This window comes from Odocoileus virginianus, chromosome 1, assembly GCF_023699985.2.
Source record: "Odocoileus virginianus isolate 20LAN1187 ecotype Illinois chromosome 1, Ovbor_1.2, whole genome shotgun sequence".
In the NCBI taxonomy this organism is placed as follows: Eukaryota; Metazoa; Chordata; class Mammalia; order Artiodactyla; family Cervidae; genus Odocoileus; species Odocoileus virginianus.
The window spans coordinates 91721249-91747213 of record NC_069674.1 but is presented as its reverse complement, the minus strand read 5'-3'; the positions used below and the strand labels follow the sequence as shown (position 1 = coordinate 91747213).

At 39.2% G+C, this 25965-nt stretch overlaps 1 protein-coding gene across 1 annotated transcript in view; it reads left to right on the top strand.

Moving 5' to 3' along the window:
- Positions 1-25965, top strand: part of SCIN (scinderin) — a 79661-nt gene that overhangs the window by 36386 nt on the left and 17310 nt on the right. The window contains exons 5-9 of the mRNA XM_020873305.2: positions 14331-14423; positions 17337-17469; positions 17869-17957; positions 19315-19530; positions 21719-21840. Of these exons, the coding sequence (XP_020728964.1) occupies positions 14331-14423; positions 17337-17469; positions 17869-17957; positions 19315-19530; positions 21719-21840 (653 nt within the window). The remainder of the gene's footprint in view (positions 1-14330; positions 14424-17336; positions 17470-17868; positions 17958-19314; positions 19531-21718; positions 21841-25965) is intronic.

The window sequence follows — 25965 nt, the reverse complement described above, 5'->3', positions numbered from 1 at the left end:
GGGCCATAAAATGGTTGATTACCATACAAATATTTTCGTTTACATAGAATAGGGGAACAGTGTCTGAGTATAACATACTGGTTTGTCAAGTTGATTCTGAGCCATTAGGCAGAACCAACTCGAAGACAGAGTCTGGGGTAAATGCATAGTATATTAACATAGCTTAAGACAAACATTTCCATAAGAAAAATGTATTGGTTAACTCAAGGTTTGAGAAAAGTTAAGTTCAGGTGGAACCCGCTGTCATTATGGCAGCACAGTATTTTAAGAGGAACTTCCTTTTTAAATTTGTATAGAGAAGGGAAAAAAATATGTCACTAGTTTGTTTCCTCCTGCCGCTTAAGAGAGAGATAAAAAATGTCTGACGCTTGCAGCCTATTTCCTCCGTTTGGAGACCCCTGGCCTTCCTGCCTGTTACCCTCTCATTTATGTCATAAACAACCCTATGAAGTGGATACATTTATTATCTCCTGTCTTGGTTTAGGTTCCTCAAATGCCTATTCGGGGAAAAGGACTTGGGAGCAGATTGTTATTTGGAAGATGATCCTGGAAGCATGGAGTAGGAGTAGAATGAGGCAATATTTGTTAGTAAGTTACTTACTGCTGCAGGCGACTGGGACCTAGTCCCAGAGGGACCCTCTGAGAAGCTGTATGGAAGACGCTTGAGAACTGGCCCACTGAAGGCTGAGGTGGCTGCAGGATTTAGCTGGTAACTCTCATCCCTCATTGGTTGAGGGTTATCCCTTGGGTATTAGCTCCCCAGAGCCTCTAGCTGCCTTGTGTGTGGGTATGGTACAGCTTTGTGGCCAGATCGTGCCATCAGATAAGAGAGCAGAGGGCTTTGGACTTTAAGGAATTATTGCTGTTGAGTCTGGGGGTAGACCCAGGTGAGATGGGCACAAGACCAGTAGCATCTCTGTGTCCTCACTCTATGAAGAAAGTAAGTTGGGAGAGCCTGTGTAACTTGCCCATGTGGGCTGGGAATAGGATGTGTGTGGTTCACACATCCTGGCAGATTTTCATTCCATGGCAGATCTTAAACATGCAGAGAGATGGGACTCACATCTGTTGACCTTCCAAAATTTTGCTACGCATTTTTGACAGTCATACCTATTTTGTGTATTCCGCATTGAAAGTGTTAGCTTTTGTAGCACAATTTTTGTGCTCAGTAGGCTGGCTTGACCCTTTATTTTATATCACTTAGGCTCAGCATGCAAGCTTTCATCCATATTGTAGAGGCATTAGGTGCAGGGTAATTGGGGTGGACATTTTCTTTGAAAGAAAATACATTATTTTAATGTGAGTATAAAAGGTAGGCAGATGTTTTTCAAGCACCTCAGAATACATGAAAGCCATTTTGAATTTGTTGCTTGGGAATTTTCTGAATTAGATAAAGAGGAAATTTTCACAACTCTCTTTTCATAAAACTCTACCTAATCTGATTAAGTGTTATATGTAAGTCAGGTTTATTTACCTCATTTAATCATCATCATAACTGTGAGTGGTATTAATTACTATACCATTTTAAATATGAGAATAAGGTCACAGACTCATTTAGTTGTGGGTCCATCCAGCTCAGATTGTCTAATATTAGTAAGTGAAGGGATTGTGAAAAAGACAAGGGTGGAGGGTGCTCATTATGAAGCATAAAGATTAGGAACCGTAAAGGCCAATGATAAAAGTGTCCATTCAAGCACTGATCAGGTAGAAATGTCCAAATGGGTTTGAGATCTTACAGAAAAAAGCTTTAATAATCCCCAGAAGGAGCAGAAAGCCTAGAATCTTTAAGATTTGACCCAGGGCAACCTCCAGACCACCAGCCTATGCTAATTTGTCCACAAGATTAATTCTTGTTGTGAAGATATGGGCTTCCCAGGTGGCGCTACTAGTAAAGAACCCACCTGCCAAAGCAGGAGATAAAAGAGATGTGAGTTCTATCCCTGGGTTGGGAAGATCCCCTGGAGAAGGAAATGGCAACCCTCTCCAGTGTTCTTGCCTGGAGAATCCCATGGACTGAGGAGTCTGGAGGGCTGCAGTCCACAGGATTGCAAAGAGTTGGACACGACTGAAGTGACTTAGCCCGCATGCATGTGAAAGTCAGAAATGCTCGGCAGACTTGTCCTGATGGTTGAGTGAGCCATGCTAACAAAGCTGATGCCACTGAAGGTTTAAATTGTATCACTGTACCCAGCCCAGGGTCTCTCCAAATACACAGTGCCAGGGCTTCGTTCAGAATCTCTGGGGCAGGGATTCAGACTTGAGTGTTCTTTATCATAACTCCTAGGTGGGTCTACTATGCAGTCAGTGGAAAACAGCTGCTCTAGTTTAGTAAGTTGACATTCTGGCTTATATATTTTAATAACTTGGGAGTTATGTTTCCATGTTAAAGAAAGTCATGTTAGCTTTATGTAGTAGTAATTTGTGGATTAGCTTTCTATATTATAATAATTTATGAGTTAAATTTCTCATGAGGTTGACCCCCTAAATATCTCTAAAATGTTGATGTTACAGTAATGCTGAGGTTCAGGTCTCCATCATGATCAGTTACCCTAGGCCACAGCATTCACTGCATCCTCCTGAGCTACATTGTCAAATGAAGCATGTATTTGATGTGTGAGACACAAGTGGCTATTTAGGTTTTGATTTAAATTAGCTGAAATTAAATAACACTTAAAATTTAGTTACCTGGTGACATTCACCACATTGCAGGTGCTCGGTAGCTACAGGTAGCTAGTGACTACTGTATTGGATCACACAGATATGAAACATTATAGTCACAGAAAATTCTACTGGACCGCCCTGAGCGAGATAATGAAATGAAGTTCTCTTGTAGATACTCATTTCACTTTTGTCCTTTTATCCAAACATGTATTTCACACGCTCCCCCTCAGTCTAAAATACCTTACCCACTATTTGATGTATTAAATTACCCTTTATATGACTTATCAGTAAAGGGCTAAAGGTCTTTTAGAGGTGGGGAAGTCCATTAGTGAGAGACAGCAGAAGGGCAAATGTTTGGACTGTTTCCATATTAGGTGGAGCTGGCTACAGGAGGGTGCCACTTTTCTCAGAATTGCCTGTCATTTTATATGAGTGTTTCTTCCCTGTTACCAAATATTAGTCTTACCAAAGACATAAACTGTGTCTAAGTAAGTAAATATACCATAACTATGAGGCTGTACTTCACTTGAACAATTTCTTTCTATTCACCATATGCTTGCACTGTATTGATCTTTTTTCCAGTTAGGGAAAGGAAATAAGGCACAAAAACTACTGAGCAATGAAAATTTTAGCTCTCAGAATGCAGAAACTTACTCTGTTTTTAGTGAAAAAAGCAGCAGAGCCATTTACAATAAAATAATTAAGGCAAAAACAATGCCATGTCTCATTCTCTTAAAAGTACTGTAGTAGGGATTGGATTCCCAGGGGTTAGTTACATCCTTGCTTCAGTGTTTTGTTTTTTTTTTTTCTTTTGCTTCAATGTTTTTAAGACCTGGACCTAAGGCACACTCCTAACTCATTTTCCTAATCTTGAGATGATATTGGGTTGAGAAGTACATAAGACCCTCTGTTTAACTCTGTAGCACTTAACACCAGTGTAGATAATTTTCATCCCAGGTGATTTGGAGTTTGAGTTATGTACTGTTCTTCTTCCAGGCCATATAATTATCTCTTCTTTTCTTATTATTTACTTCAACTTCTTACTGTAAAGTGTCCAAGCAAAATGCACCTTGTATGAGCTAGGTTGCAAATGTTGGAATTTTGTATCCAAAATAGATGGCTCTGGCTAAAAGGTTCAAAATAAATAAAGATAGTTGTAAATGTGAGAAGTCAGTAAAGATTATGAAAGTACAGCAAAGTTTTCATTAACTGCTTGATCCTTCTTTCTAAGAAAACAAATTTACACATAGGCCAACTTATGCTTTAAACAAAGTTGCAGTGGATCTTACAAAAGAAACACACAAGACACTGAGGATGGTCTTGGCACAGGTCATGAAAACCTAGAAATTCTGAAGATGGGGATTGTGAATATAGAGCCGGGTTGTGTGTTTGCTTTAATAGTTTAATATAAATATCTCCTGAGTTGTTTTGAATTGAGCTTCTGTTGAACGCAAAGAATAAACAGCAGAAAAGAAAGTCTAGGCAAAGAACAAAATTGTATTTCCACAAATTTCCAACCTCTTTAATATATTTGGAGTAGTGTTTTGCATTGTTAAGTGTTTCCATTATGTTACTGATAAAACAGAGGAAAAGATACAGATACTCCCATTTTTGTATTCACATCCTATCTGTAACAAACTAGTCCCTTCGATCTTTGGAGCTACTTCATTTCCTAGCTGAAAACTTAAGAACCCTGGGCCCCTGCTGGCTCCTTCTAGGTCTTTACATTAACAAGGCTTCCCTGGTCAAAATGCCTAGAGCTGTTAGGGAGCCAGTAATATTTACTATCCTCTGATGAATTGAAGGAATAAGGCTGAGACAGAAGCCTAAGGTAGGCAGGCTTCCCTGGTGGTTCAGTTGGTAAAGAATCTGCCTGCAATGCGGGAGGCCTGGCTTTGATCCCTGGGTTGGGAGGATCCCCTGGAGAAGGGAATGGCAACCCACTCCAGTATTCTTGCCTGGGAAATCCCATGGACAGAGAAGTCTGTTGGACTCTACAGTCCACGGAGTCACAGAGTCAGACACGATTTTGCAACTAAACCACCATCACAAAGTTAAAATGAAGTGGTAATTACTCCAGTTTAAGTAATAAATGACCACTGGGAAACAAATACGAGATGTCAGCATTTTTTAAATAAAAGTTTTTATAGTTTTATTAAAGAAAAATAGATATTTATTGTTGAAATTTTTGAATTAGTCATAATAGAGAAAGGTATTACCCTAAGTCCCACCTTTGGAAAAAGATTTACCAGATTTTTTTCTAGCCTTTGTCTTCACATACACAGCTCAGTGCTTTTGTAAGAAAGAGTTCATACTGTAGATAATGCTTTGAAATCTAAATTTTTACTTGAAATGTTGTCAACATTTTCCTGATCATAAAATAATTTTCATACTATAATGACTGTATACTTTTCCACTGTATTGCTATAGCCTAATTTATTTAATGAGTTCCTTCCATGTTGAACATTTTAGTTCAGTTCAGCTCAGTCGCTCAGTCATGTCCGACTCTTTGTAACCCCATGAATCGCAGCACCCCAGGCCTCCCTGTCCATCACCAACTCCCGGCGTTTACTCAAACTCATGCCCATCGAGTTGGTGATGCCATCCAGCCATCTCATCCTCTGTCGTCTCCTTCTCCTCCTGCCCCCAATCTCTCCCAGCATCAGGGTCTTTCCAACGAGTCAACTCTTCGCATGAGGTAGCCAAAGTATTGGAGTTTCAGCTTCAGCATCAGTCCTTCCAATGAACACTCAGGACTGATCTCATTTAGGAGGACTGGTTGGATCTCCTTGCAGTCCAAGGGACTCTCAAGAGTCTTCTCCAACACCACAGTTCAAAAGCATCAACTTAGGTGGTTTTAATATTATAAAACAGTGTAATGAACATTTATCAAGTTAATTTTTTGCATACATTTTAATTATCTCCTTAGAATAAACTACTAGACTAGAAGGATTGAATCAAATGATAGGCATCCTTTTTTTTTCCCTATCCAAGTCATTTATTTGAAATGTCATCATATTCCTTAATGTGTATGTATATGCATATGTTGACATGATTTACCTTACATATAAGAGTAAATAGAGTACAGTGTTGATGGTATAGAGGTGAGCAGAGCTGCTTTCCAAGTGTGAGTAGACATAGTTGGTGGAGGAACTCTTTCTTATCTCTGACCTATATTTTTTAAAACATTATGCAAGTGCTGTTGATGCTGCACATGCATTTTTCTGAAAATTTATTAAATATTCTTCCATATTGTTAAAATATAATTATAAAAGAAGTGGCCACCATTCATAGTTTAATTTATGAAGTTTGCTTTTAATAATTTAGTAGCATACCTGGCTAAACTGTATGTATACAGAGAAACTTGCTGTGGAATTATGGGTGGCTGTGACTTTCAGAAGGTGAACAGATGGGTTTTTTGTGTTAGGATATGTGTTTAGTGGACTTTTCATGTATCTTGTGAAGTATGGTCAACAGAGTAGGCTGGATAGAGTATGCTTTTAAGGCTTTTGTTACTGTTCATCACTCTGAAGAATGTTCCTTCTCAGGAATACTGGTAGAATACCGAATTTTTCCCAACACTGGATATTGTCTGTTTTTTCCTAACCTCTGATGATTATGTGAATAAAAAAATCATAGTTTTACTATTTTTACATTTTTTAGTAGCTCTTTCATGTTTGTTTATCTTCTTTTAAGGGCTATTTGCTCCCACAACACTGATAGATGGAAGAAATTCTCTCTTTTAGCCTTTAATGCCCACAGCATAGGCAGAATCAAGAGGAAAGGGGAGTAGAGATAGGACTTGGAGAAAAATGGGAGCTATGTTGAGAGGAAGGGAGAGTACCATACCCATTGCGTTTAGGATGAGTGCTGCACGGTGTATTTGCTGGCATTGTTCTGATCAGAATGGGAGAAATAAACATGACAATAAATAGAAATATACAATCTCTGCTATGAAACTCCTTCTGCTTCATCTCCAACGACAAGTCCTAAACAGTTAAGTGAAGACTTCTTGACATAGCTAGGAGAGTCAGCACAGCCTGTTAGTTAAGAACACATACTCTGGAGTCAGAGTTCAAATCTGGAGTTTGTCATTTACTAGCTGCATGAACTTAGCCTTGTTTCTTCAAGCATAAAATGGGATATTGAAAGTGCCACCTCATAGCTTGTTATGAATATGAAACAATTTAATAAATTTAAAGTGCTTAGAAAGGTGTCTGGTACACATTGATATATAACTATCAGTTATATTAAGTGTGGCACATTAAGGCAGTTGAAAAGTTTTAGTTGAATACATGCAACATAATAAAAAGCAATAAATATATAAATGCATTCCACTACATGGTGTTTAGACAAGTGGGGTACTATCATTAATGGATAATTTTCAAAGAAATAAAATCATCAATCTCAGACAAGTATAAAATAACCCATGTCAAGAAAATTGGAGATATCAAGGGAACATTTCATGTAAGAATGGGCATGGTAAAGGACAGAAACAGTAAGGACCTAACAGAAGCAGAAGAGGTTAAGAAGAGGTGGCAAGAATACACAGAAAAACTGTACCAAAAAAGTCGTAATGACCTAGATAACCATGATGGTGTGGTCACTCTCCTAGAGCCAGACATCATGGAGTCTGATGTCAGGTAGGCCTTACTACGAACAAGGCTAGTGGAGGTGATGGATTTCCAGTTGAGCTATTTCAAATCCTGAAAGATGATGCTGTGAAAGTGACTCAATATGTCAGCAAATTTGGAAAACTCAATAGTGACCACAGGACTGGAAAAGGTCAGATTTCATTCCAGTCCCCAAAAAAGGGCAATGCCAAAGGATGTTCAAAGTACTACACAATTGTGCTCATTGTACCTCCTAGGAAGGTTATGCTGAAAAGGCTTCAAGCTAGGCTTCAGCAGTATGTGAACTGAAAACTTCCAGATGTACAAGCAGGGTTTTGAAAAGGCAGAGGAACCAGAGATCAAATTGCCAACATTTGTTGGATTATAGAAAAAACAAGGGAATTCCACAAAAATATCTACTTCTGCTTCACTGATTACTTGAAAGCCTTTGACTGTATGGATCATCACAAACTGTGGGAAATTCTTAAACAGATGGGAATGCCAGGCCACCTTACCTGTCTCCTGAGAAACCTTATAAAAGATTTTACTTTCCTGGACTCCAAAATTACTGTGGACGGTGACTGCAGCCATGAAATTAAAAGACATTTGCTCCTTGGAAGTAAAGCTATGACAAACCTAGACAGTGTATTAAAAAGCAGAGATATCACTTTGTTGACAAAAGTCCGTATAGTCAAAGCTACAGTTTTTCCAGCAGTCATTTATGGTTATGAAGGTTGGACCATAAAGATAGCTGAGTGCTGAAACATTGACATTCTTGAACTGTAGTGTTGGAGAAGACTCTTGAGAGTCCCTTGGACTGCAAGACGATCCAACCAGTCAACCCTAAAGAAAACCAACCTTGAATATTCATTGGAAGGACTGATGCTGAAGCTGAAACTCCAATCCTTTGGCCACCTGGTGCAAAGAGCTGACTCATTAGAAAAGACCCTGATGCTGGGAAAGATTGAAGGTGGGAGGAGAAGGGAACTACAGAGGATGAGATGGTTGGATGGCATCACTCAGTGGACATGAGTTTGAGTAAACTTTGGGAGATGGTGAAGGACAGGGAAGCCTGGTGTGCTGCAGTCCATTGAGTTACAAAGAGTCAGACATGACTGAGCAACTGAACAACAACCAGAATCTCAGCCTCAACACATAGCAGTGTGTAAAACGATCCCTTTGCTTCATTGGGTATCAGTGACCTTTTCTGTAAAATGATAACAGTATCTGGTTCATGGGAGCTCTTATAAAGTTGAAATTAACATGTGTCTAAAGCTCCTGATCCAATGTGTGACTCATAGGAGACATTCAGTAAGTGGTAGCTATTACTATGCTGAACAGTATTGTGCTAATTATAATTAGCTGAATCAACCAAAGAGTAGTTGTTTGGTTTTGCTTTTGCCACACCCAGTCAACCTAGGTGACAGTTACATGCAGCATTAAGTACAGCCCTGGGGAAGGAAAGTGCACAGCTGCCAGGGAACATGGAAAATATCAGCCTGATTAGAGGAGGCTACTTGGCAGATGCTGGGAAATAATGCCGAGGACGTTACATCCAGCCTCTGGAGATGCCTTGGAATCAAAGCAGAGGAGTTGGAGCTCTGTCAGTAGCATCCAACTCAGAATCATCTCAGAGGAGTTGGGGCTCTGTCTGTAGCATCCAGTTCAGAATCATCTGCAGATTTCTGGTGCATGCCTGTGTGCTAAGTCACTTCCATTGTGTCTGACTCTTTGCAACCACATGGACTGTAGCTGACCAGGCTCCTCTGTCCATGGGATTCTCTAGCCAAGAATACTGGAGTGGGCTGCCATGCCCTCCTCCAGGGGATCTTCCCAATCCATGGATAGAACCCACTTCTCTTATGGCTCCAATATTGGCAGGAAGGTTCTTTACCACTAGTGGCACCTGGGTATCCTGCAAATTCCTGGGTTTCACCTCAAATCCACTGTAATACCTGGCAGTTGGGAATCTGTATTTTATCAAGTTACCCAGATGTTGCTTGAGCACATTGAACCTTAAGAATCACTGCTGCCCTGCTTCCCTGATGGATCAGTGATAAAGAACCCCCTGCCAACGAAGGGGACATGGGTTCCATCCATGCTTCAGGAAGATTCCACATGCCTTGAGGCAGCTGAGCCAGTGTGCCACAACTACTGAGCCTGTGCTCTAGTGTCTGGGAGCTAGAAGCAACTACTGAAGTCCACTTGCCCTAAAGCTGTGCTCTGCAATGAGAGAAGCCACAACAAGGGAAGCTTGGTACCACAGCTAGAGAGTAGCCCCTTGCTCTCTGCAACTAGAGAAAAGCCCGGGCATCAGTGAAGACCCAGCACTGCCATAAATAAATAAAACAAACAAAAAAAGAATCACTACTGCAGATATAAAATGTAAGTCTTATCTGGAGTCATCTTCTTGAAACACTGAAGTAAAGTGAAATAGGGAGTCTTCCAGCCACTGTAAAGAATAACTTTCTGGATGAAAAGATGAATGGGGCACTGAAGGAAGGAGGGAATTGACAGGAGTAGGCCTAACCTGTGACTTGGGTGATGAATAACTTCACTGGGGTGGAAGTTAATGTAGGCAGGAATCGGCGACTTTCAACATCATCAGCAAAGAGATAGAATTTAATGACTAAGCAACTAAGAGACTCAAAATGAAGGACAGTAGGTGTTCAAAACTGATGTCATGATTTTAAGTCCAGGTGGAGAGAAGAATAGAGATTCACTGACATGGGTGGAGAATGGTCAGTTTTGTGGAAAGATAAAATTAAGTTTGGAGCATGTTAGAGGATGGTGGTACTTTTAAGTGGAAACTTAACAGGAAATAATTGAAGGAAAGGGGGGACTCCAAGCTGGAATGATAGGTCTTGGTTTAGGTGAAACTTTCAAGGAGCATTCTCAGGTAAGATTTCTCTGTTTCACTTCCTCTTTAGATTGTCAAGATACCTGTTATTTCACACACTAAGAGTTACATGAGCTAAATGCTCATCAATTGAGAAACCTAAAAGGAGTGTTTTAAATTTAGCCATTATCCTACCTATAGAGAAAAAGAAAAGCTGTATTTTACAGGTTATTTCAGAGATCAAAATGTATGACCTAGTTGATAAAGTGAACATAGTATTTTCTTCTTTCTAGGAAAGATGTGAAGTTTTTAAGGGTTATGCAGGCAACTGGGTTTTTTACAATCTGAGTCATCAGGGAGTCCTGGTGGCTCAGACGGTAAAGCATCTGCCTGCAGTGTAGGAGACCCAGGTTGCATCTCTGGGTTGGGAAGATCCCCTGGAGAAGGGAATGGAAACCTGCTTCAGTGTTCTTGCTTGGAGAATTTCATGGACAGAGGAGCCTGGTGGGCTACAGCCGATGGGGTCACAAAGAGTCAGATATGACTGAGCAGCTTTCACTTCACTTCAATTCAGGCAGTTGGAAACTCGTCCCAGTCAGATATTTGGCAAAATGCTTGATTATTGAACTGAATTTTAAAGTGATACTGGACAACAGATAGCCTCTCTGTACCTCTGGAGCTAAGCCTGTTTCTGGTAATTTCCTGGACTCAATTTCCAACTAGGTTACAGTCTGTGCGTGAGAGTGTGCTAAGTTGCTTCAGTCATGTCCGACTGTGTGTGTGTGTGACCCTACGGACTGTAGCCTGCCAGACTCCTCTGTCCATGGGATTCTCCAGGCGAGAATACTGGAGTGGGTTGCCATGCCCTCCTCCAGGGTATCTTCCCCACCCAGGAATCGAACCCATGTGTCTTGTGTCTTCTGCATTGGCAGGTGGGTTCTTTACGGCTAGCGCCACCTGGGAGACCCTCTGGTCCTTTCAGAGGCTAATTAAGATCCTTAGCTCTGTAGTATAATCTGAAGTCAGGAAGGTTGATTCCTCCAGCTCCATTCTTCTTTCTCAAGACTGCTTTGGCTCTTTGGGGTCTTTAGTGTTTCCATATGAATTGTGAAATTTTTTGTTCTAGTTCTGTGAAAAATGCCATTGGTAATTTGATAGGGATCACATTGAATCTGTAGATTGTGTTTGGTTGTATAATCATTTTCACAATATTGATTCTTCCTACCCAGGAACATGGAATATCTCTCCATCTGTTTATGTCATCTTTTATTTCTTTCATTAGTGTCTTATAATTTTCTGTGTTCAGTTCTTTTGCCTCCTTAGCTAAGTTTATGCCTAGATATTTAATTCTTTTTGTTGCAATGGTGAATGGGATGGATTCCTTAATTGATCTTTCTGATTTTTCATTGTTAGTATACAGAAATGCAAGTGATTTCTGTGTATTGATTTTATATCCTGAAACTTTGCTAAATTCACTGATTAGCTAGTAAAATTAGCTAGTAATTTTCTGATACTATCTTTAGGGTTTTCTATATACAGTGTCATGTCATCTGCAAACAGTGAGAACTTTACTACTTCTTTTCTGATCTGGATTCCTTTTATTTCTTTTCCTTCTCTGATTGTTGTAGCTAGGCCTCTCCATGACATAAATCAAAGCAAGATCCTCTAAGATCCACCTCCTAGAGTAACGGAAATAGAAGCAAAAGTAAACAAGTGGGACCTGATCAAACTTAGAAACTTTTGCACAGGAGAGGAAACTATAAGCAAGGTGAAAAGACAACCCTCAGAATGGGAGAAAATAATAGCAAATGAAACAACTGACAAAGGATTAATTTCCAAAATATATGAGTAGTTCAGACAATTCAATACCAAAAAAACAAACAACCCAATCAAAAAGTGGGAAAAAGACCTAAACAGACATTTCTCCAAAGAAGACATACACATGGTTAACAAACACATGAAAAGATGCTAACATTGCTCATTATTAGAGAAATGCAAATCAAGACTACAATGAGATATGACCTCACACTGATCAGAACGGCCATCATCAAAAGTCTCCAAACAATGAATGCTGGAAAGGGTGTGGAGAAAAGGGAACACTCTTGCACTGTTAGTGGGAATGTAATGATACAGCCACTATGGAAGACGGTATGGAGATTCCTTAAAAATTAGGAATAAAGCCACCATATGACCCAGCAATCCGATATCTAGGCATATATCCTGAGGAAACCAAAACTGAAAAACACACATGTATCCCATTGTTCATTGCAGCACTATTTACAATAGCTAGAACATAGATGCAACCTAGATGTCTATCAACAGATGAATGGATAAAAAGTTGTTTTATATATATACAATGGAATATTACTCAGCCATAAAAAGGAACGCCTTTGAGTCAGTACTAATAATGTGGATGAACCTAGAACCTATTATACAGAGAAGTAAGTCAGAAAGAAAGATAAATACCATATTCTAATGCATAGATACAGAATCTAGAAAAACGGTACTGAACAATTTATTTATAGGGCAACAGTGGAGAAATAAACATAGTGAATAAACTTATGGACATGGGCAGAGGGGAGGAGAGGGTGAGATGTATGGAAAGATAACATGGAAACTTATATTACCATATGTAAACTAGATAGCCAACGGGAATTTGCTGTATGGCTCAGGAAACTTAAACAGGGACTCTATCAATGTAGAGGGGTGGGCTGGGGAGGGGGATGGGAGGAAGGTTCAAAAGGGAGGGGATATATGTATACCTGTGGCCAATTCATGTTGAGGTTTGACAGAAAACAACAAAATTCTGTAAAGCAATTATCCTTCAAAAAAAATAAATAAAAATAAAACAGATCCTTAGCTAATATGGAACTGTGGTCTGAAAATGAAAAGTTAGAGTATGCCCCAAATCTCAGACTTACTTAGTCCACTGGGAGACGTCTCAGTGTTAAGTATGTCCTTATCCCAAACAATTGATTCCAAACTACTGTCTTTATTGGAGTAGAACTTCAAAAGGGTATATGACATCTTTCACTGCTCTTAAAAGGAATACATATTTCTAACCAAGATAAAATTGTTATAAAAACAAATTTGGTTGCATTTTAACTTTTGTCTTGATCCTACTTTTAGCAAAAAAAAGGAAAAACTATATTGCAATCATTTAGTATGTTCAATAATTAAAGGATTTTATGGATCATTGTGTAAGCAAAAAGACAGGCATATTCCCAGAGGAAAAGAAGTCTTTAGTATATTTCTAAACTCAAGACTGTGCCATACTCATGCATAGATTAGAATTCATATAAAATTTTATTGTTGTCTGGTATTCAGTAGTATGTATTTTCATACAGTATATTTGTAAGGAATACTGACTGTAAAACACATTATGCATGGAATCTCATTGTATATTAAATATTTATTAAATCTAAATGAGTAGCATCTTTGCATTTTTAAACTTGAATTTATATCTTTGTGTTATAAAACTCATATTGTTTTGAATAAATTTATATTTGATTCCTGTTCTTAACATACGATATTTATGTCAATTAATTAAATTCATTAATTAATGTCTTTATAGGTATTTTGGGGGATGATTTTAGTGTACAGAAATTCAGAGCAGATCCAAATGTATTTTCTACCAAGTGTTTTCCTTAAACTTTTGGATTGCATCAGGTGTGCAAAGAGTACATAAGCACATTCATTCATTTGATGTTCATTTGTTCTGTGTCAAAAATGCAGCAGGAAGCAAAGCATGATATGATTAACTGACATTTTATCTAGCCTAGCCTATATCAATAATAATAATAGTACCCTACCCTCAAATAGTAATTTTGACCAAGACTTTGTTATAATAAATTAATAAAACCTATAGAATGCTTGTAGAAGCAGAGGTTATGGAAGATATTTTGTTGCACAGCTGAACTTAGAACTCATATTTTAATTGCTACTAGTTTTCAAAATTACGGAGACCTACACTTTCAAGTTTGGGATTTCACTTTCTTGAAAGTTCACATCACCAGCAAACTCAGTGTTTGTTTACTTAATACTATCGATTGATTTGACCTGTGGGAGAAGGCCAGTTTAATATGGTTGGTGAGAAATGTCTGAGCTTCGTCATTTCAGTTGCTAATATTTTATAATCTATGACTTTAGAATCTTTTTTTAAAACTTTGCACCATTAATGAGAGGTCTTTATCTTTTTATCTGTATACTTTTTCCAGGTATTAGGGAAAAAGCCAGAGCTTAGGGATGGAGAAGATGATGATGACATCAAAGCAGATATAACTAATAGGAAAATGGCTAAACTCTACATGGTGAGTTCACTGGTAGGAAGTTCTGTTGTTTTTATTGGACAGGTTGGTGCTGGGGAGACCTTCTGGGGAGGGACTGTTTGCCACTGATGACAATGCTCCTCCTTGCCATCAAAGAGAAATGTGTGGGAAGAATTTGTTCTGTGCTTTAACACAGTTATTTAAAACTCCTATTTATATTACTTTAAAAATTTTTATTAAAAACAACAAATAATTTGCTGTGATTTAAATTAAAAAATTATATATATTGTTGCTGTACTAGTTTGCAACAGTTCAGTTCAGTCGCTCAGTCGTGTCCGACTCTTTGCGACCCAATGGACCACAGCAGGCCAGGCCTCCCTGTCCATCCCCAACTCCCGGAGTCCACCCAAACTCATGTCCATCGAGTGAGTGATGCCATCCAACCATCTCATCCTCTGTCGTCTCCTTCTCCTCCCATCTTCAATCTTTCCCAGCATCAGGGTCTTTTTTCAAATGAGTCAGCTCTTCGCATCAGGTGGCCAAAGTATTGGAGTTTCAGCTTCAGCATCAGTCCTTCCAATGAACACTCAGGACTGCTTTCCTTTAGGATGGACTGGTTGGATCTCCTTGCAGTCCAAGGGACTCTCAAGAGTCTTTTCCAACACCACAGTTCAAAAGCATCAATTCTTTGGTGCAAAGCGCAGCCGCTGCTCCTTACCTTGGACGTGGGGTAGCTCTCTTGGCTGCTTGCCGCTCCAGCGCTGCGCAGCCACCGCTAGTCGCTCCAGCAATAATACATCCTGATATTTTACATTCAGTACAATACAGTCAATGAAGTGTTTCCTTCGTAGAGTAAAAAGACTGTAAGCTTTTTCTTATGAAATCCTAATGAGCTATAAAATTGTGACCTTACTTGAAATATCCTGTTTAGCTATCATGAGGTCTTTATTTTTATAAGAGGGCAAGGCTATCAAATCAAACAGCTGGAAGGAAAAAGGGTAAAAACTGTCCTGGGTGTTGGCAGCCTTAGTTCCATGTTAACTCTGTGGGAAGGACTGCCTGGGCGACCTTGGCCAAGACACGGCCATTCAGGGTCTTAGTCTTCTTATCTGAAAAAAGAGAGATTAAATTGGAAGACTGCCTAGGTTCCTTCCAATCGACAGTTTTATGATTTTATTGCTGGTGAGGGTAACAAAATCCACACGATGTACCAGGTGAGGGGACTGGTCCCGTGGTGTCTGTTAAACATTCCCTCCCTTTGTAACTTTCCAAGCACATGGTTTGGAGCAGACCACAGTCTCCCTGTGGAACTGAGTCCCTTTCTCATCTCTGACAAGAAGGACTTCTAGTTTCTGCTCTTCAAACGGATGGGCTAGCTCAGACACACTGATTTTTCAATGCAGTTCAAGTTACTGTCTTGTGTAGAATAACTTCCTTTTTTGTAGAAAGAAAGGAGAAATAGGTTCTTTTTTTCTAGACGGCAAAGGAAAATGTCTTTACCACTCCTAAATGCTGATAAGTTTAATATAAGCCACACAGAAATTGTTATTCTAAAGATTTTGTGACTGCTTATTTTCTATTATTGGGTTTCATCTTTATTATATTTATTTATTTTTAAATTAATTTTTAATTAATTTATTTTTTAAAGCACAAATTTATTTTAATTTATATTTATTACTTTTATAATTAGAATTGGGTTTCTAAAACCCAATTTCAAGAGTTTAACAAACACCTTTTATGTCACCTCGTTAAATAAAGCTGTTCTCCCCTCAGATAGCATCATGAGAGTAAAGAAATAAGCATGAACATGTTAATCTTGGGGCTTCTGGTGGCTCAGTTGATAAATAATCTGCCTGCAATGCAGGAGACCAGGGTTCGACCTCTGGGTCGGGAAGATCCCTTGGAGAAGGGAATGGCAACCCATTCCAGATTTCTTGCCTGGAGAATTCCATGGACAGAGGAGCCTGGCAGGTTACAGTCCATAGGGTCTCAAAGAGTTGGACACGACTGAAATGACTTAACACCACAACACAGGGCTGGGAAGCTGAGTCACCTAGGGTGATTTCTAAAAATACAGAATTCAAGCCCCACCGCAGTGCTGTGAAACCCCACCACTCATCTAGGGAGGACCCTCAAATATGCATATTTAACAAGTGCCCAGGTGGATTACCTTGCAGCCTACCAGGCCTTGAAAAAACTGAGTTCTAACCTAGGAAATTTTGTTAAGACTTTGTAAGCTGTAAGTCTCCAGCTTAAAAAAAAAAAAAGGTTCTTGTAGCCATTTCCAAATTTTGGAAGTCTCAGTAAGTTACTTGTGACAAAGATGTCACAAGTTTTATTTTATGATGTTTTATTTGTGACATGAGATTTACTTTGATAATTTATACAAAGTATTTAAGTAGATTACAGGCTCCATGTTGAAAAAAGTCTGTAAGCATAAGCTATAATGTATCAGTGCTTTCCTTACCACAGTGTCTGGCCTATGGTAGTACTCAGTGAATACTGAATGAATGAACATTTAAGCTTCAGCTTTCTGTGTGTGTAATGAGTACAAGGTTATCTATTTCAAAGATTTTTATAAAGACTAAGAAATAATCATGTAAAGTTCATTGTGTGGTGCCTGGTATATGTGAAAACTGAAACAAACTTTATCCATGATTATTATCACTATTATTTTCTGTGTTGAAACTTAGCTTTTTATTAGTAGTACTTTTATGCTAAAGGGCTTTGAGAAAGTCTTTTCCAAGGTATAACTGGGTTCATGAGGGGTTTTTTTTGTCTTTGTTTTCTTTGAAATAGCTTTGTTGAGATGTAACTTACATATGATATAGTTTATCCATTTAAAGTGTGCAGTTCAGTGGTTTTTATGACATGTACAGTGTTGGCAACTGTCACCACGATCACAGTTTAGAACTCACTGATCATTCTCAGGCAAGCTCATGGTTTTCATGTCAGGTTTCAGATGCCAGTGGCTCCATGAAAGTGAGTCTGGTGGCAGAAGAAAACCCCTTCTCCATGGCGATGCTTCTGTCTGAAGAATGCTTCATTTTGGACCATGGGGCTGCGAAACAGATTTTCGTATGGAAAGGTAAAAAAAAAAAAATGCATTGGCATTGTTGACATACTTCAGATTTATATGTATTTCTTCAGAAAGATAAATAAAACATCTTTTCTGACCTAAAAAATTGCTTACCTTTCTGCATGATCTATACAATACAGACATCAAAACCATATTTTCTTACTATTAGCCTTATTTACCAGGGATGATGGGGTAAAAGAAAGTCTTTGGGCACTAGAAATAGAATTTTTTATATATTCTATATTATAATATTGTTAAATATATTTAGTATACTAGGAAGTTTTTGCCATTTTTCAATATTGTAGTTAAATTAAATTCTAATTATGTTTAATTTTTTTGTGCACAAGTATCTCTTAATGATGTAACATCTTGCCTCTAAAATTCTCTTTCATTTATATTGCATGTTAGGTAAAGATGCTAATCCCCAGGAGAGAAAGGCTGCCATGAAGACTGCTGAGGAATTCCTAGGGCAAATGAATTATTCTATGAATACCCAAGTAAGTATGGAAATGAACTAACTAGGAAAAAATTTTTAAATATGGGAGCTCATGACATCACCACAAAACTTATGAGCGAATTTGGTTCAAAAAAACATACACAGAAGTCATTCTTACCTATGTGCATGCAATGTTATGTCCTGTGCCCCTAGAACTCTGTGTGGAGGACCGAATTTTGCAGAAATCAGAGATTAGACTTTCCATGGGACTCTGTGATTAGAATAAAAGCCCATTCACTTCCTGTATAGGCTTTAAGTCCAGATGGTCAAGCACAGTTGAATTAACTGAGAGCATATATCAGTTATTCCTTAGAACAAGTTGTATAAACATGAACTAACTCCAATACTCTGGCCACCTCATGCCAAGAGTTGACTCATTGGAAAAGACCCTGATGCTGGGAAGGATTGGGGGCAGGAGGAGAAGGGGATGATAGAGGATGAGATGATTGGATGGCATCAGCGACTCGATGGACATGGGTTTGGGTGGACTCCGGGAGTTGGTGATGGACAGGGAGGCCTGGTGTGCTGCAGTCCATGGGGTCACAAAGAGTCGGACACAACTGAGCGACTGAACTGAACTGAACTGAAGCCCGGAAAATAGTTGTCTTCATGGAGATTAACTTAGACACTGACTAGTTGCTCTTCTTTTCTGAATCTCCTAGCTTCATCTTTTCTCTTCATTTTTATGTCCTGGCAAAAGTAGCACAAGGAGATAATTTCTTTCAGGTCACGGGCCTCCTATGAACCTGATATAGAAAAACAGTCAAAAACTTATTTGACTGTAATGGTAACAAATGAAATGACTTGAATCTTCTCTCAAACATCCAAATCATTGGCAATCACTTTAGCTATAAGGAAAAAAGCAGGGTTGAATTGTTTTAGCTTCACATATGATACTTTTCCTTTTGCATTCATATAAGGATTACAGTTTCTAAGTTTGCATTTGTCATCTTAAAAAAAAAGGGATCCTCCTTGCATTTCCTTAGTTTTTTCTCCACAACTAGATTAATCTTTTTCTTCAGTCTCTTATTTTTCTGTTTATAATTATTGTTGTTTAGTCACTAGTCATGTTCAACTATTTGCGATCCCATGGATTATATCCTGCCAGGCTCTTCTGTCCATGGAATTTCCCAGGCAAGGATACTGGAGTGGTTGCCGTTTCCTTTTCCAGGGGATCTTCCTGACCCAGAGATCAAACCCAGGTCTCCTGCATTGGCAGGAAGATTCTTTACCACTGAGCCACCAAGGGAAGCCCAAACCAGAGCACCTGAACAGAGACATGAGCCCTGGACCCTTGGATGAAAAGTCTGATGCTCTACCCACTGAGCTAATAATAGTAATAATTTTTTACATTTCAGATTCAAGTTCTTCCAGAAGGAGGTGAAACACCAATCTTCAAACAGTTCTTTAAGGACTGGAGAGATAAAGATCAGAGCGATGGCTTTGGGAAAGTGTATGTCACAGAAAAAGTGGCTCAAATAAAACAAATTCCATTTGATGCCTCAAAATTGCACAGTTCTCCACAGATGGCAGCCCAGCATCATATGGTGGATGATGGTTCTGGCAAAGTGGAGGTACTTACATATTTCTCTTTATTTGTTTGTCAAGCCCATTTATGCCAGTTTATGTGGAAATATAACTTCAGGAAGCTACAAATTGTAAAATGTGCATTTAAATGATTAATAAAGATTATCCAAGACTGTATATTAAACCAGGGAGTTGAAAGTTGGAAGACGACATTGTCTGACCTTCAGTCCTAGTGTATAGTGCATTTGGTGAGATTCTAAGAAGCCAGGTAATTTGTGTGAGATCACCTAATCACCTTAGAGGCCTCCAAGGAACTCAGCTGCCTCCATCTCGTTTCCTGGTCCAAGCCTGCTTCTTCCAAGCCTGCTTCTGCTCTTGGATAGACTTAGCCAGTATGGGTACATTGCTCCGAAAACTCCACGGACCTAACTCTGTCCTTCCCTTGCACCTTCGGGGGATTCACAAAGGCAAATTCTGTGTTATGTGCCAACATCACAGATGTTTCTGGAGCATTCAAAATGAATTTGTTGATTGTTGCTATTTTTTGACAAAAACTGTTGAAACCCGCCTAAGAATTCTACCTAACTAAAATCTCTTTGTGTTTGGTCTGCCGTTGAGTCGTCTAACCTAAGGGGAACCGTGTAAGATCGCTTCTGTCCTAGAGAACGCTGGTGGCCCTCCACAGTCTTCCTGAGAACATCCGTCCTTAGCTGGGCCTCCGGGGCCTTCCGCAGCCTTGAGGGCTCCTCCCCTCCGCCCTCTGGGTGACATTCCCACTCCTCCTCTGTAACTCAGTCAAGTCACAAGCTTCATCTCTTCTGGAGAGATTTCTCTCTGCACTGAAATGACCTCTCTCTGTTCTCAAGCCAGAAGTCATGTTCTTCACAGATTCGTTGCAGAAGTACCACAGAATTGTTCGCTTACTTAGAGATTTCTCCTCCCAGACCTCTTGTCGTTCCTTGAGGGAAGGAATTGGATAATCTATCTCTTCATTCCCAGAGCTTATCACACACTGCTGAGACCAAAGTCTATAGTAAGAGATTTAAGAAGGTGTTTTTCCCCTTTTCAAAGGCTTGAAGTGTGAGTCTAAGCTGGGCAGGGCTTATGGGAACTACAAAGAGAGAAGTGCCTCCTATGGCCGCTGTCAGAGGGTTATCAGCTTTGGGGCCTGAGTCTGTGTCCTGCTCAGACATCCGTTTCCGGAGCTCAGCACAGCCAGAGAGCCCCGTGGTGGACATGGATGCCCAGCTCCAAATGTGTCCTGCCTGCAGTCTCCACATCAGAGCGTCGTGTTCTGAGATGTCCTCCCATGCCACCCTGGGAAGCTGACGTCCAGGGTTTTCTCTAGGATTTTGGGTTTAGCCAAGCCATGCTGCCGTTGTTCCTCTGGGATGGTGCAGGAAGGCTGCACTCTGAAAGCACTGCTCTGCTCCACTCCACTTGCTCATCTTCAATTTCAAAACAGAGGATCTATCCTGAGCCTCCCCAGGATGCAGGCAGTGTCTGCAGTCTCACTCATGTGTTAGTTTCCCATTTCATTTACACCTCTCCTCTCTCCAACTTTTAACCTTTAGTTAAAAGTACCTTTAGCTTGTGGTGAGGAGGAGGAATTAGAAAGTAACTAGTTCTGCCTGCTTCTATCTTAGTTAGTCTTATGGCACATTTTGAAAATAGAAGTCATACAAGTTGGCATTTTTATTGTTTGGTCACAATCTGCCACTCTTACCTGGGGAAAAAAAACAGTCTCATGCTTTAAAGCACAGGGAAGGAGAAGTTTTAAAAAATTGCCTCCCAACTGATGAAAAATTTACATAAGTTAAGAGATGTATTTCTTTTTTTTTTTTTTTTCATGTGGTCTGCATACATTTTATTTATTTATTTTTTTACATAAAGAGATGTATTTCTGAGATGACTATTTCGGTTTGTCGTTTCACTAGAGTGTCATGTTATTTTCACTGATCAATCAAACAATAGTTATTTTATTAACCAACAGGCTCAGAACTGAGATATGTACTACAAAGGGTGTAAAAGAAAAAAGTATAAAAGAACTATAAACGCTTAAGAAGTCAATAACCAAATTGACAAAAATTTCTTCCTGTTGCTTGATTTGTAACTAGTTAGAAAAGTAAAAGGTTTTTAATGACACAGCTAAACCAAAATGTTTTTTTAAACCTTATAGAAGTATTATTAGATAAAGAAGATTTTTATTTTGAGACACATATTTATTCCTTTTAGATTTGGCGTGTAGAAAACAACGGTAGGGTTGAAATTGACCCAAACTCCTATGGTGAATTCTATGGTGGTGACTGCTACATTATCCTTTACACTTATCCCAGAGGACAGATTATCTACACCTGGTAAGTTTCCCTCTTTCATAAAATCTCAAGTTCTGTAGGGGCCACATTTTGCTCCAAAGTTAAATTTCATTAAATTCCATGCAATATGGGATAAAAATTATCCTATAATTTAGCCTAGTGAGCTTTGTATAACATGAATGTCATATTTTCTTCTCGTATGGTTTTGGTTATGTTTTTGTAGCTGCTGTCCATGAACAGTTTAGATAAAAGTCATCCTTACTAATTTATGAGAAAGGTTTTGATAGCTGAAGGGGAGTGTTCCTTTAGTGGATATGTAGTTGAATAACTCTTCTCCTTTGAAAGCTAACAAACACTCCAACTGGCCAGCGTCAGGTACATTTTAACAATACGTTAAAATTCACAGAGACTCATCCTGATTGGAGTTGGCAACATTTCAATGAATCAGATACTCTAAGGCATGTATATAATTTATGGTTCTATTTCAGACTCTGGAGATCTCAAACTGATGCATCCTTATTCTTTTTCCTCATGAAATTCATCGCAGTACTGAATAAAAAATGCTATTGCTTCCATTTCTTATCCTTTTTTTACATAATGATTTGAGTTAATTGAAGGTTAAGTTTATTTCCCCGGTGGCTCGGACGGTATAGAATCTGCCTGCACTGCAGGAGACCTGGGTTTGATCTTCAGGTCAGGAAGGTCCCCTGGAGAAGAAAATGGCAACTCACTCCAGTATTCTTGCCTGGAGAATCCCATGGACAGAGGCGCCTGGTGGGCTATGGTCCATAGGGTCGCAAAGCATCAGGACATGACTGAGTAACCAACACTTTTGCCTTCAAGTTGACTTAGTCAGTGCCAATGGAAATGTCCAACTGAGTAAGTGAATTACACATAGCATGCTGGACTAGTCCAAAGGGACGGGATTCTGCAACAGATCATGTGATGCTGGATTTTCAGGCTATTTATGAAGTGAGATCAGATAAAGTGGAATATTGCTGAGAAGACTGAGGAAAAGAAAAGAATTTTCAAAAAAGATATTAAAGCTGAGAGGTGTAGGTTGAAGTTGCGAGGATGACGCAGGATCCTGCCTTTGCCTACGTGGTGGTAGCTGTCTTCAGTGAGGCTACTGAATGGACGGGGACTCAGGTGTCTGCTGATGAGCTGACTTTTCTCTATGGTGAGTGTCCCACCGGATGACAGAGTCATCTGTCCTCACAGTGTGACCACTTCCTCCTTATACTGGCCAGTGCCTTGAGCTTAACCAAGATCAGGAGATGAGATGATTGTCCCCACCCCATGGGTTCTTGGTACCCCGAGGGTGGTCTGGAAACCAGGGTTGTCAGCGTCACAGGGGAGCTGGTTAGAAATAGAGAATATCAGGCCCCACCTTTGACCTACCAAAGCGGAACCTGTGTTTTAACAAGTTCTCAGGATGATTCAGAATCACTTTAATGATTGACAGGCACTGCCTTAGGCAATAGCTCCGAACACTAGCTGCACATACTAACCCGGATAATTTTTCCCAAAGCCGAATACCTGGTGCCCTTTTTATACCAAATAAATCAGACCCCCAGTTGGCAGGACTCTTGAGTTTCTAATGTACACCATGTCATTAATGAGAACCACTGTGTTCAGAGACATTTCTGACCCCATAGTCGCATCATATCCTGTCAAAGATGAATGTATTTAGCTCTTTAGCTCTGTGTTTAAGATGCCGTCTTCATAGCAACCAGTTTTTTGAGCAGCGTGTTTGTGCCAGCAAAATGCTAGATGTTTCCATGTATTATCTCTCTTCCTCACAATCAGGTAATTTTCAAAAGATATAAAAGGAGGGGGGAATCAGATAGAGTAAATAATTTAACAAAAAGTCACAACTCTTGTAACGGTTGAAGTGACATTTCACACCTTGATCTTCAGCTGTCTTTAAGGCCTGTCTGCAGCTATCCCCTGGTAGAAGCAATTTCCTTTTCTAAAGTTTTAATTCAGAAAAGTATCTGTGCAAAGCATGGCATCTGTAGGGATAAATTCATCGTAAGTACGTAATGAATTTACATTACTTACATTCTGAGTAAGTTTTCTTTTACATTCTATTTCTTGATCTTCCTCTAAATTCTTTTTGGTATGTAAAAAATATAGTTAATAATTGTGGCACTTAGATCAAATAGGAAAGATTAAATAAGTAATTCAAGAGAATGTTTTGAGGAATTAGCAATTTGCAATCCACATAAATAATTATGTGGATATAGATAAAACAATGAAATCAGGTTATAAATTTTGAATGTAAAAGCTATTCTTTAAATCATTTGAAAGTGTCCATTGAGCACTTTCTGTATGCCAAGCACTGAGCTAGATACTAAAGATACAATGGTGAAAAGAAACATTCTCCAAGAATTTATACTTAAAGAGAGAAGGATGGTTATCAGCCATTTCAATGAAGTATGAAGGCTTAAGATAAAACCAAGCTGAATGATCTGTGTAGAATTTGGAAGAGACACTCGAGCTCGCTGCTAGGTTATTGGTGAAGGACTCCTAAAAGTGACATCTAAGTGGGAGCAGAAATGGGAGCAAATAGGAACTTGTTCCTAGCTCTAGTCTATCAGTAATGGTGTATGGCACGAGCAAAGTTAGGAAGCAAAAGATAAAACCAGAGAATGAGAAGCAGCCAAGTGATTAGTTGGGCTTCCTAGTGAGTCAGACAGTAAAGAGTCTGCCTGCAATGCCAGAGACCCGGGTTTGATCCCTGGGTCGGGAAGACCCCCTGGAGGAGGGCATGGCAACCCACTCCAGTATTCTCGCCTGGGAAATCTCATGGACAGAGGAGCCTGGCCGGCTACAGTCCATGGGGTTGTTTAATAGCACAGATGTTAAATTTGTCAGTTTTGTTGATGTATAGTTTGCAGAACTTTGAAAACTTCCATAAACATAGTGAGCAGGCATTTAGAAAATGCCTCCTGAAGACTAGCTTCAAATTAAACAACTTTTCATTTTATGTGGTCATTTCAGTCATGGGATATGAATAGATTAAGTCCAAGAGGCAGAGTTAAAGGTGACAAACTTGAATGAAATCACTGCTGAATACACAAATTTGTCTTTTTATTTCTGAAGCTACTGATACTCTAAAATGACAAGAGAAAACTAACTTCAGCAGTGATCTTTTCTCTGAAATGTCAAGTAATTGAAATTAAACAAAGTTTGATCAGTGGTGATGATGAGTCTCTTGAAGCAGTAAATTCCATTTTCATGCAGCATTTATTTTTAATGAGTAACAAGTACCACTGATTTATAAAGAAGAAATCATATCAAAGTAGATAGCTTCTTTTCTCCCTCTAAGCACAGGATTTCAAAGTTAGAGACAAAGAGCAATTTTCTTATGGTCTTGATTGAAGTGCAGTCCTTGACTGCCTGGGTCACAGATCCATGAAGCACATTAGTTTGAATCTGTGTGAGTAGAAGCATGGTTACTTTGACAGGAAGAGGAAGAAGGGTTTGAGATAAACAGTGAAATATGTATTAAGAGTGTCAGAAGGCAGAAGTTTGCTGAGGGTTTTCACTGTTGCTGATTGAAATACTCCAGGAAAGGAAAAAAAAAAACAAATAAAATGATGACAAAATTTAGTGATGTTGTCTGTTAGCTGGTGTTTTCCTGAAGAAAAAAAAGAAAATGAAGAAATATCTAAGAAATTGCCGAGCTAGGGAATAAAGGACAGGTGATAACAGACCCTGCTGCTTCCTCAGCTCTGTTCCTCCCCACCTGGTGCTTCCAGCGGCTCCCAGAAGTGTTTGCTAGTGTGACAGGCTCATGGAAAATTTCAGCTATTTGCATTAAAAGACTGTATCTTCATGTGTGCCCTTATTATGGAAAGCATTTTCTATTTTTTTAAACGTATGTCTGACATGAGCATGTCCTTTTTTTTTTTCACCCCACTGTACAACATTTTCTTATCAACCATTTGACTCTGTTGGTTCAATGAAATATTCTGAGATAAATGAGACATGCTTTCTACATTCAGTGCTGGGGGGTATGTGTGTGCATATGTGCATGTGTAGTGTGTATGTGTGTGTGTGTGTGTGTGTGTGTGTGTGTGTTGTCCAGGTTGGGAGCCTATTGTTTGTCTGGTTCTGGGTATGGAATAGGTAGGTCACTCTCAAACCTTCAGAAGAAAG